At 46.4% G+C, this 12,916-nt stretch overlaps 1 protein-coding gene across 1 annotated transcript in view; it reads left to right on the top strand.

Moving 5' to 3' along the window:
• The window catches only part of HIRA (histone cell cycle regulator), a 59,101-nt gene that overhangs the window by 26,658 nt on the left and 19,527 nt on the right, over nt 1-12,916 (top strand). The window contains exons 9-14 of the mRNA XM_081842748.1: nt 653-766; nt 3,760-3,830; nt 7,901-8,006; nt 8,887-9,105; nt 10,749-10,834; nt 11,952-12,146. Of these exons, the coding sequence (XP_081698874.1) occupies nt 653-766; nt 3,760-3,830; nt 7,901-8,006; nt 8,887-9,105; nt 10,749-10,834; nt 11,952-12,146 (791 nt within the window). The remainder of the gene's footprint in view (nt 1-652; nt 767-3,759; nt 3,831-7,900; nt 8,007-8,886; nt 9,106-10,748; nt 10,835-11,951; nt 12,147-12,916) is intronic.

Here is a 12,916-nt window from a genome sequence, read left to right as displayed (position 1 = left end):
GGCAAAAAGCTACACCTTTACAAGATACCTGAAGCAGGTGATAAACTGCTACCTTGTGCATATGGCGGGGGAAGGTTGTCCTATAGTGCAGGAGCAATAGCAGAACATGGCCATTTTCAGGTCAGTGCCCTGTTATTTCTTTAAGGTGTGGCACCACCCCTAGAATTTCCCCAAATGGTCTAAATTACTCCCTGTCCTGATCGTAGACAGAAGTGAAGCAGAACCGAAGAGACAATTGTTCTTATTTTAGGTAATTATTAAGCCAGGTCTTGCATGGGGTGGCTGGGGGGGGGGGAGGATAATAGTAGCGTAGGCTTCAGGAACAAAAAGTGACAAATGTGCTTATTTTAGCTATTTATTAAGGTCTTGAAGGAGAGGAAGAGGGTAGTTGAGGAGGCTACAGGAGCCAAAAGAGCTTTTTTTCATTTTCTTTTTCTTGCAATAATTGTATTTCATTGCAGCCATCCCAGAAATACAGAGAATAGGCATGTTAGGAGAGATTGATATAATTCTTTGTTTGGGTCATGCCTGACACAAGTTTTAGCGAGGCCCCAAAATACCTGCTCGGTCCTCCTTTGCACCTTAGCTCGGCTTCTTAAAGCAGATTAATTTTTAAGAGGACCCTCTGGTCATTTCCCCTTCCCTTCCCTAGAAATTCAATCCAAAAATCTTCAAAAAGAAGCAGAAGAATGGGAGCTCAACCAAATCTAGCCACCCTTATTGCTGCTGTGCTGTCGGCAGCAAAGACCGGTCTCTTTCTGTCTGGGTAAGTATGTCTTCTGTTCTAGCTGACATGGCCCAGCTCAGGCTGAGGTAGACATGTGTATCTTGATCAGTGGGCCCCACTCTGGTTCTGCCTTTTAGGACAGGTGTATGAACTTAATCGAATTGTGCATAGGAGCAGCTGGTTGTAAACCGGCTGTGCAGAGTGCTGATTGGCTAGTCTTTGCGACCATCATGAAGCCACCTTTCTCCCGCCTTCTTGTCAGGCTGCGGAGAGTGCTGACTGGCTGGCCCTTGTGGAAATCACAATACTGCCACCAACCACCCTGTTGTGGCTGTTTAAAGAAAGCTTAAATGATACTGAATTAGCTGGTTGATAAGCTCTAAATTATTTATGGTAAGGTCTAAATTATGGTTACCAGATGTTTTTCAATGAATCCGGGGACACTTTTTTTTTTTTTTTGGAAGCTGAGTAGCAACAGGGAGTCAGTAGTGGGGATGGTGAGGCAAAAGACCCTGGGCCCAAGCACACATACGTATTGTATAAAGGTGCAAAGCCCTTGTTTTGCACCCTGTGAAACATAAATGCACAGTTTTTAAAAAACCGGGCAACGGCGCGCCACCCACCCGTGACTCCCAAGCCACCCCATCTTCTGCCCCCTTCCTCCCTTTGTTTTGACAGATGGGGGAGGCTCAGGAGTCGTGGGCAGGTGGCCGTTGCCCAGGAGGGGCACAAGGCGCATGGTTTCTCTGCCAGACAAGGTGCAGCCAGGAAGTCAGTAGTGGGGATGGTGAGGCAGAAGACCCTGGGCCCAAGCACACATGCATATTGTATAAAGGTGCAAAGCCCTTCTTTCGCTCCCTGTGAAACATAAATGCACAGTTTTTTAAAAAACTGGGTAACGGCTACCCACCCACGACTCCTAAGCCTCCCCTGATCAGTCAAAACAAAGGGGGAAGGGGCAGGAGATCTGTACCGCCGGACATCCCTAGTTCCCTTTCGGCAGCGGCGATAGTCAGCAGCCCAGAGCCAGCCTGGTAGTGCAGTTGGCTCTGGCTGGCTTCAGGAGCTGCTCGCTGCTGTGGCACCTGCCATATTTCCTCTTCGGAAGTCCTCATATGATGTGTTGCGCACAAGACACATCATATGGGGACTTCCGGAGAGGAAAAATGGTGGGTGCCGCAAGCAGCTCCTGAAGCCAGCCAGAGCCAACTGCGCTACCAGGCTGGCTCTGGGCTGCTGAGGCTGCCACTGCCATGTTTCCTGGGGATAGATTTGCAAATCTGGGGACATTCCGGGGACGGAATTTGTCCGGGGACAGATTTGCAAATCCAGGGACTGTCCCCGGAAACCGGGGACCTCTGGTAACCCTAGTCTAAATAATTTTTTAATTGGATGAATATGCTAAGTTCCTGAAAGAGAACATGGGCAGTGGCAGGGAACAAATTTCTGTTAGTGGTAGAAGGGATGTAGTTCCGTTATAGAGCTTCTGCCTTGCAAGCAGAAGATCGCAGGTTCGATCCCCAGCATTGCCAGGCAGGGCTGGGAGAGACCCCTGCTTGGAAACCCCGTAGAGCCACTGCCGGTCAGTGTGGACGATACTGATGCCCTCTGCCCTGTTGTTAGGCAGATATGAGGGCAAACCATATGAGTCACGTGTTTGCCCATGTGGCTCATCGGAAGTGGAAACAAGTTTGCATGTATTGCTGCACTGTAGTTATTACGAGGATCTACGCCTGACCTTTATTGCCCCAGTTTTACAAAAGCTTAAAAATGGACCAGAACTCCAATGTATGAGAGCCTTGGTAGAAGATAAGGTTCCTGAAATCACGATCAATGTTGCTAAATTCTGTGTAGCCGCTATTAGGCGCAGGAAACAAGAGCTTTCCAATGTCAACATGCAGGCAAAGGCAAATACTTAATTTTATTCATGCTGTCTAATTTTAAATTGCTGTTATGGCCTAATCTGTATTGAAATTGTCCTTTGTTTTCTCCGGTGTTATGCTTCGCTGACTAGCTGTACGAGTTAATCTGGTCTGTGACCGTTTAATAAAATTTGATTTGGACGATACTGAGGTAGACTGGCCAGTGGTCAGACTCAGTATCAGGGCCGTCTTAAGCATATCCGGCGCCGTGGTGCAAAGATTCCTCCGGCACTCCACCCCCTGTTTCCCAGAGTTGTCGACCTTTTCCCAAGCCTCTGCGTGGATCGCTCTCCTCCCACCGGGGCTTGGGAAGGAAGCTGCACGCCCGCCAGCCATATAGTTGACGGGGCGCAGCTGGCAGGCGTATAGGAGGGAAAGGGGAGGCCGCCGGCAAAGCCACGCAGCTCCCCTACTTGCTGAGGCGCCCATTAGAGCCTGGAGCCCTGGCGCAACGTGCCAGTAAACCCAATGGGAAAGATGGTTCTGCTCAATATAGGGCAGCTTCTTATGTTCCTGTATATTTAGCAGTAAAAAAGCGAAGCTTAGGGGTCGGGGAGAGTCACAACAGTAAAACCCGTGCTTGTTCCTAGGAGTTATGTCTGTCTCTGCTAGTGTGTGGTGCATTATGGCCCAGTTGCTGTTTTACTGGGAACGTCACTTTCCCTCCCTCTCTCCTTCTAGGTCAGGGCGGCCCAACACAGAACCCGTGGGCCGCAAACTGCCTTGTCACTCAGGGAGTGGGGGAAGCAAGGCCTCTAACTAGGCTTTGGGAAGAAGGAAGGATGACTTTAGGACCCTCTCAGAGCCCTCATGCCTCCTTCCCAACGCCCAGCACCTCGCTTACCCGCCTTTGGGAAGACAGCTTGAAGGCTGGGGGGGGGGGAACGTGTGGTGTCAGATGTTGTTGAGGGCCACCAAAAAAGGCCTTGAGGGCCTCATGTGGCCCATAGGTTGTGCGTTGGACCACCTTACTCTAGGTTTTCCATTGTTGGGTATTCAGCTTGCATGAATTAATATGTTTCATGATCTTCCACATGTTGATGGATCTTGGAGAATGGGATGTGAGATTTGCGTATGACAATAACCACCATGCAACTTTCTGTTGTTTAGCTGACGTGTCTGAAAAGGCCTTTGGTTGTCATACATGAGCTGTTTGACAAGTCAATCATGGACATCTCCTGGTAAGATATTATTCATTAACTACATTTTAAATTCCCCCTTTCCTCACAAGAGCAAGGTAGCGGCTAAGGTTCTCATCACTTCCATTCTATCCTTGCAACAGCCCTGTGTGGGAGGTCAGGCTGAAAGAGAGTTGCCCAAGTTCAACGCATGAGCTTCATGACTTGAGTGGCGATTTGGACTTGTGTCTCTGTGGTCTTAGTCCAGTGATCTAACCACTGCACCACACTGGCTCTCAAAATAGGGCTTTGATTGCAACAAAAGATATTTCCTTTGCTGTTCACTGGGAAATAGTGATCTCCTGTTGGCAGCACGCCCAGTCATTCTGCAGTTTCTTTAAACTGTATCCTTGTAGTCAGCCATCAGTTCCCATTTAATTCTGTAATGTCTGGCTTCCCAAGTTTTCAGCTATTTTTTTTAACAAAATATAAACATTGTGGTTTACAACATATCCTTGATTTTGTCTTTTGCTTGTGGCCAAGGCACCATGGTAGGGATGCGGGTGGTGCTGTGGCTTAAAACACAGAGCCTATGACTTGCCAATCAGAAGGTCGGCGGTTCGAATCCCCGCGATGGGGTGAGCTCCCGTTGCTCGGTCCCTGCTCCTGCCAACCTAACAGTCTGAAAGCATGTCAAAGTGCAAGTAGATAAATACGTACCGCTCCAGCGGGAAGGTAAACGGCGTTTCTGTGCGCTGCTCTGGTTCGCCAGAAGCGGCTTAGTCATGCTGGCCACATGACCCGGAAGCTGTACGCCAGCTCCCTCGGCCACTAAAGCGAGATGAGCGCCGCAACCCCAAAGTCAGTCACGACTGGACCTAATGGTCAAGGTCCCTTTACCTTTACTTTAAGGCACCATGGTGAGTGCCTTAGAAACAATAAGTAGTCTTATAGACTGCAGCGCAGTGCAAAAACAAATGGAATAAATTTCTGGGGGTTTGTTCAGGTTGGAAAGGCAGGTGCAGTGACTGGACTCCAAGTCATAGTTGACAGTGCTCAGTTCAACTATGGAGCTCCCCGCCCAGGAGGCTATGTTTATGTTCTTATGCCACATTGCAATGATACCTCCCTGCCACTTGAAGGCGCTGCAGTGCTGCTTCAGTTTCAGTAAAAAGCCTGTTCTCTCGCTCCTCTTTCTGGTTGCTCCCTCTGCAATGATTGAAATGATTAGGTGGGTAAGAGAAGCAAAGCTGGTGATCTGGGCCTTAATTGACCTCAGCAGGATAATAAAAGGTGTGCCGAAGCAGGAAGTGGGTGGTTAGAAAAAGTGCTCCCCCCCCCTTTGTTTAAAAGATTTTTAGGCTGCAGATTTCAGCACTGCTTTCGGGGCGGAGTGTACAACCAGAGTAGTAATGCCCAGTGGCTTTTTTTCTGGAAAAAAGGTGGAGGATCTTACCATGAAGTTAGTTAGTTAGTTAGTTAGTTAGTTAGTTAGTTAGTTAGTTTATTGCAGGCTCAGTCGCAGCGCTGCCACCCCCCAGGGCAGTGGCTAAATTTAAGAATATTTATTCATATTTCAAAAATAGTACAAAGACAAAAAAAGAACAAAAAATAACAAAAATACAACTAAAAACAATTAAAAACAGATAAAATTTCAATTGCTTATTTTCTTTTAACTTATTTCCCAGACCTCCTTGCACCTCCTCTTTTTGTATTCCAATTCAAATTATTAGCTCAGCAAATCCTTATTATAACTTATTCTAACTTATTCTAACTTATTTCTCAACCTTTACATTACAGCAGGGAACCACTTAATTTCTGTCCAACATCATTCTAACATTCATTAATTTTACAATGTTTCTGTAGATAATCTTTAAATTTCTTCCAGTCTTCTTCCGCCGACTCTTTTCCCTGGTCTCGGATTCTGCCAGTCATTTCTGCCAATTCCATATAGTCTATCACCTTCATTGCCATTCTTCCAGAGTGGGTAGATCTTGTGTCTTCCAGTACTTCGCAATAAGTATTCTTGCTGCTGTTGTAGCATACATAAAAAATGTTCTGGCAGTGGCTAAATTTAAGATGCGATTAATAAACTCGAGCAGACAATGATCTGGATTGGCCACAACTTTATTGATTACAGATATAGGTGGATTTTTGGCTCGGGCATTGGGTGTATATCCATTCCAGGACAAAACAAAAAGGAAGAAAAAGTTTATTATTTAATTTTAAAAAGTTTAAGGAACTCAGTTCCACCAAGTTCCTGCTAAAAAAACCACACACCCCGGTAATACCAATAATATAACGTAAGACCACAAATTTAGTCCCATTAGAAGGAGAGAACAACACTGTAAAATGCCCAAGAAGGTTTCGGCAAAGTAAAATGAAACCATCCATAAAACTGATAACGGCAATCAAATGAAGTCTGGCGGATGTCAGGGTAGGTTGCCATGCCTGGGTTGTTTAGTGAGCGCCCAAGTAAGTAAAGCATGTTAACATCTCCGAGGAAATCTGAGGGTTTGAATTTACATTTTTTTCCAGTTTGCGTTTATTAAAAAGGAAAGGGGGAAAAAGGTTTGTTTTAAAGCGGGCTGTTTTCATTGTGAGCATCCTACTTATTCCCAAGGAGTTTATTTTATTTATTTATAAGAAATATTTACTTGCTGCTGATTCATAAAGAAAATAATGAAACAGTTTCACGACAGCTGTACATAATACCATACAATAAAAACCATATGAGAAAGGTGAAATTGGATAACTGTTGTGGAAATATGTGCTCTGAGTTGCTGGCATAAGCCTGACTGAATAGAAAAGTTTGCAGCAGGTATTTAAAAGCTGATGCAGAAAGCACCTGTTGAACCCCAGGTTGGGGGAGGCTGGTACTGTCTGTAACACACCCAACACATTTTGCATTTGCACACCACAAGCTATCTTTCCGGAAGCTTATCTGTGGTTCTTTTCTGGCAAGTTTCCCTATAAGCTGTTGAAGAACCTCCACAGTCTCTGGAATATGTTTCAAAAACTGTTGGCCTGAACCTTTTTGTATCCTGGCAAAAAAGAAGGCATAATATAGAAATTTGTTGTGGGAAGGAAGTATTTGAGATAGCTCAGTCTTTTCCTATTGATCTTATGAATTCTGTAATGACCATTATTTACTCATGTATGAAATACTATGGTATCGATCATAACAGCAGCATAGTCACTCGCCAGTTGTTCCTGCTTTCGCTTGAAATGGTGTTGTGAGTGTTTGGCTGATTTGTCGGTCCGTTAGCACGTTGTTATGGTATAAAGCAACATGGACGGCCAGCTTCCATTTTTGAATAGCTGCACAGGGAATGGTGACAGCACAACATAGGGTCAGTAAGGCATGATTTGCCTGTTGCCCCATATACATAAAGCCATTCCTCTGACCACAGTTCCATGGCAATAGACTCCTTTCTTAAGGAGTGCAGCTTGTGCATGCTCTGAAGCTGAACTGTGTAAAACCAAGGCCACCTGAAGAGCACATGCAAAAAAAGGCCAGAACTTAGAGTTTCTCATCCTGCTCCCTGCTGCATTATTTGAACACCCATTTATCTTCTGCAAGACTTTCTTCACTAGTAGGGAAGCTAGGTCTGGGTATTCCTGTTGCCTCGATGGCATGAGAGGTTCTGCAGTGCCACTCTTTCCCGCTCCGCCAGGGTCATGTTAGAAGTTCCAGACCTGCCGTGTGGAGTTTCACTCTGCTAGCGGTCAACTTTGGCTCATGCTGGCACGAGGAGGGGCTGCAAGGAGGACTTCTCCCACTGTGCTTGAGTCTCCCCATGTTAATCCTGGCATTGCAGGAAGGATCAACTTCTACAGCAGCTCCCAGGATATGATGAGTACTTGGGCTCAGAAAGCATACTGCACGCTGCTTGGGTTTGCTAAGTTGCGACGAAGTTTCTCAGGAATATCATTCAGGATGCCTGATGATTTTGCAGGCTGGTTGATGTGAGAACGTGTGTGTGTGTGTGTGTGTGTGTGTGTGTGTGTGTGTGTTTCTGGGTTTGCCAGCAGGTTAACTACATCCCACCAAACCGCTGGTCTTCCAGTTACATGAGCTGTTCTTTCCAGTCTAAGGTACTAATCAAAATCCTCCATCTTTGTCTTCCCAGGACCTTAAATGGGCTTGGCATCTTGGTGTGCTCCATGGATGGATCAGTAGCGTTTTTGGATTTTTCCCAAGACGAGCTTGGTGACCCTCTGAGCGAGGAAGAGAAGGTATCCTGCGCTATTTTGGACGGGCTTGCTAATTAAGGCTGCAGCCCTAACTTCACTTACCTGGGAGTAATCCCGATTGGATTCAACAGGACTTAATTCTGAGTAGACATGGTTAGAACTGTGCTGATCAGTTGCATCTTAAGGATGGGAGAACCTTTTGTTGCCAGGGTGGGGGTCATGTTGCCAGTTCTAACACATCCTTTGGATCACAGCTGGGAAAATGTGGCAGGTGCACTATAAACAGGTTATGTGCATGTATTCCTGCACTCAACAAACGCCTGTTTTTTTTGTGTACATCCCTATGCTTTTCAAGTCTTCTTTCCTTTTTCTGCCATCATTGAAAGGGGATGTCCATTAGCTCAGTGCAGCATTCCTCAACCTGGTAGCTGGCAGATGCTTTGGACTCCCCCCATCACCCCCCACCCAGTATGGCCACTGGGCAGGGGTAATGGGTTTTGTTGTCCAAAATATCTGCAGGGCACTAGGCTGGAGAAAGCTAGCTTAGTAGCATGCTCAGTCTACAGAATCATTGGTGTTTGAAATGTCCTCCATCGCTTCATTCAGAAATTCTCATTTATCTCTTGCTTTTCCTTAGTCTACTGTCTTTTCTGCTCTTCTGGTCCCTCCTGTCTGCATACTCTAAACCTCTTTCTCAGAGTCCGTCTCCTGCCTTTATTTTTGCATAGCACCTGAATCATTTCTAAATAATGGTGAAAGCCGGCAGACAAATGCAGCCGGAAATAAATGAGTCAGTACAGCTGAAGGTTTCTGCATTATTTGGATATTCAGTCCGTTGCCTGAGTCCTTTGTCATTTTTGATCAAGATTCGTGCACGCAGTTTAAGCGGCTGCTTTTGTGTTCTCACCTTTGCGCCCCTTAGAGCAACATCCACCAGACCACGTATGGCAAGAGCTTGGCTATAATGACCGAGGCACACCTGTCTACTGCTATAATTGAGAATCCAGAGATGCTGAAGTACCAGCAAAGGCAGCAGCAGGTGGAAAAGAAGAACGAAGCAGCGAGAGATGCAGCTGGCTCAGCAGCAGCACCTAAAGTAGCAAGCATGGTGAATGGGGAGAGCTTGGAAGACATTAGGAAGGTAGGTAACTCTGATGGTGGTTCTTTTCCTTCATGTCACCTTTGCAAAAGGGGAAAGCTTGGCATCTGGCTCCTCCTTGACGCAGCACAGAAGGGTTGTTGGTGTGGTTCCCATGTGTCATTTACACAAACCTCCAGCCACTCATGCTTAGTCCTGGAGAGGCTGTGACATGGACAACTGGAGCCTTGGTGAGGCATTGAGTGATTCAGTCATTTCTTAGATCCATTTCAATCTGGGTTTAGGCCGGGTTTTGGCTCAGAAACTGCTTTGGTGGCCCTGTATGATGACCTCTGTCGGGACAGAGGCAGGGGAAATGTGTTCCTCTTCATTCTCCTTACCTCTCAGTGGCTTTTGATATCACTGACCGTGGTATCCTACTGGTTCTGCTGTCTGAGTTAAGGGTGTGTGGTTCCTCAGGGTTCAGTTTTATCCCCAAAGTTCGAGGTTTTAAACCTTTTTGAATCCATGGCTCCCTTGACCAGCTACAGTGGTACCTCAGGTTAAGAACTTAATTCATTCCGGAGGTCCGTTCTTAACATGAAACGGTTCTTAACCTGAGGTACTAATGGGGCCTCGTGCTGCTGCCGCACAATTTCTGTTCTTATCCTGAAGCAAAGTTCTTAACCTGAGGTACTATTTCTGGGTTAGCGGAGTCTGTAACCTGAAGCGTCTGTAACCCGAGGTACCACTGTACATTCTTTCTGCATCACCACTGTGGGGCTCAGGAGTCCAGTAATGTCACCCCTTGCCTGCAGAGCTGGCAGCCTCTCACCCTTTTTTGAAAACCCTGGTGGAGTGTTCTCTCAGCCTCCTGTCCTCTCCCCTCCGGACAGCCCCAGTCGCTGCCCCTGGTCTCTGAGCTGCCCTCCCCCCCGCCCCAAAGAGAGGTGCCTCCTCACACTGCCCCACAGCCACCTGGGACTTGTCTGTCCATTCCCAACAGCAAGAGCTGCCGGACTTGATGGCTGGGCTCCCTCACCTGCTTGCTTGCTTAGTCCAAGGCCGCCTTGGTTCCTAGCAACCAGCACCCCCTGGCCAGCCCCAGAGACACCATTCACCTACAGAGTTTGCAGCCAAGGCTGCTGCAACCAACAGCTGTGCAAGCCTTTGAGAGGCAGAGACACAAGAGGGCATCAGAGGGAGGGAAGGAAGGAAAGAAGGACAGAGGCCAGTGTTGCCCACAGCACCCCTGACCATCATTCAAGGCACCCCTGGGTGCCACAGCACGCGGGTTGAAAACCACCTATGATATTTAACATCTACATGAAACTGCTGAGTGGGCTTATCCAGAGTTTTGGACTTGGGCTCTAGGAGATTCAGCAGGCATAATCAGTGCTAACTTTCAGACAGCTCCTCAAGCCTTTTTTCATCACAATAGGCCTATTTACCTGCTCAAATTTTCTTATGATGAGCTGGCTATCATTATTATTTTGTATTCTCTTTATGGTACCTTACATTTTATTATGACTGTTTTATTGTAATGGTCCTATGCGGCCTTATGGTTTTATATGAGTGGGAGGGGTAGGAGTATTTTAACAAACTGAATAAACAAAATGTCCACTTTATAGGCTTTTGATGCTTTGCAATAGGCCTTTATAGCAATTACAAGCAAAAGTTCCAACAGCCATCTTTCCCCCCAACAGAATCTTTTAAAGAAACAAGTTGAGACTCGGACAGCAGATGGACGGAGAAGAATCACACCTCTCTGCATAGCTCAGCTGGATACTGGGTATGTATGTCTGTATGCGTGTGTATAGATATTCCTCTCACTCTATAGGCCGAGGGAGCCGGCGTTTGTCTGCAGACAGCTTCCGAGTCATGTGACCAGCATGACTAAGCCGCTTCTGGTGAACTGGAGCAGTGCACGGAAACGCTGGAGCGGAAACGCCGTTTACCTTCCCGCCGGAGTGGTACCTATTTATCTACTTGCACTTTGACGTGCTTTCAAACTGCTAGGTGGGCAGGAGCAGGGACCGAGCAACGGGAGCTCACCCCGTCGCGGGGATTCGAACCGCCAACCTTCTGATCGGCAAGCCCTAGGCTCAGTGGTTTAGACCACAGCGCCACCCGTGTCTATCTCTCTCTCTATATATATATATATCTATGAAATATAAAATGACAGGCTTTATATTTTCTTCCGTTGAGATTTTCTTAAATCATTTGTATACTTAAAAAGAAACCCTCATGTCTTCCTGTTTTGAAAATACTTCTATACTACTCTGCAACTTGTCTTTTGATGTATGTACTTTTTCTAAGTTATTGATGCTTCTGAAAGATTCAGGGTGAGAGTCAGCTAATGACTTATGTAAGCGGAGGCCCTGTGCAAGTTCTTCAGATAGCCTAGACCTAAGCAGTTTAGGTTCTTCCAGGGTCTGCAGGCTGGTTGCCATTGCTCACACCCTGGTAACTGCCAAACCCATTGACTACTGCGGTGTACTGTACCTGGGACTACCCTTGGGAAGACTTCCCGGGAATTTCAAGATCCCTGCATGAACTGGTAGCCTCCGACTGTTTTTGACACCACAAGGGTGGGGGGCAGTTGCTACAATGGTGAAAATGGCAATGCCAAATCGAACGCAGCCATTTCTGATTGTGTGACTCAGATATGCTGAGAATCCCAGAAGGAGGTTGATGTACTCACCTCTGACTCTGCATGCAGCATAAATCTTTGTGCTGATCGAACGTGTCTCTTAGTGCTACTTTAGATACAATCTCTTCCTCCTTTTTATTATATAATTCAATGCATACATTTGTGTTTAAAATGTATACACCTTCGATTATGTGGCACGTATATAATCCAGCTAATCTCTTGACTGTTGTCTGTTTGTTTCCCCCCCGAAAAACAGAGATTTTTCTACAGCTTTTTTCAATAGTATTCCTATATCTGGATCCTTAGCAGGCTCAATGATGTCAGCTTCTCAAACCAATCAGCTGATGTCATTAGATTACAATGCAACCAATATCCTCTGCACGTCTAAGCCTGCCTTAGAGCCGGTGGCAGTGAGTGTTAAACCAACCGAAGACGCAGGCAACAAAGATGGGTCAGTACTGGGCAATGGAGATCTCATCTTCTAACTTTTTGTGACTTGGGGGCTCTGTCCATGCACTGCATGCCGGTTGCTCTGCGACTCTTGTTAGCTATGATTTTGTGTTTCTGAATGAGCCCATCACGGCAATAACTTTCATATTGCCTCTCACTGATCCTCAGTGATTTGAAAATGTGTTTGGAAAAAAAAAACATTCTGTGTAGTTCTAACAACGCAACAGAACGGGGGAGACAATCTCTCTTGGGACTATGTTAAATGGTTACAGGGAAATAGTCAGACACCACTTAACCACCGCTGTATTTTTCGCTCTATAAGACGCACCCGACCATAAGACGCACCTAGTTCTAGAGGAGGAGAACAAGAAAAAAAATGTTCTCTCCCTCTCTGCTCAGCGCCTCTCCAGCAAAGCGGGAGGAGAAACGGAAGGGGCTCTGTTTCTCCTCCCGCTTTGCTGAAGGGGTGCTGCGCAGAGAGGGAAAGCTGCGCAGTGCCTCTCCAGCGAAGCGAAGCCAGGAGAGCAAGAGAGATCGATCCCTTTTGCTCTCCTGGCTTCAGCAAAAGCTGTGCAGCCTGCATTCGCTCCATAAGACGCACACACATTTCCCCTTACTTTTTAGGAGGGGAAAAGTGCATCTTATAGAGCAAAAAATACTGTAATCATAAACTGAGGCTGTGTACGAACAATACATTTAAAACACACAACAGCAACACTCCCAAGAATTCTGGGAACAGTAGTTTGTTAAGGGTAACTCTGAAAGGTAAAC

Source organism: Podarcis erhardii, assembly GCF_964252035.2.
Source record: "Podarcis erhardii genome assembly, chromosome: 15".
Taxonomy (NCBI): Eukaryota; Metazoa; Chordata; class Lepidosauria; order Squamata; family Lacertidae; genus Podarcis; species Podarcis erhardii.
The sequence above is the reverse complement of the archived record's forward strand: the minus strand, read 5'-3'. Positions and strand labels throughout refer to the sequence as shown.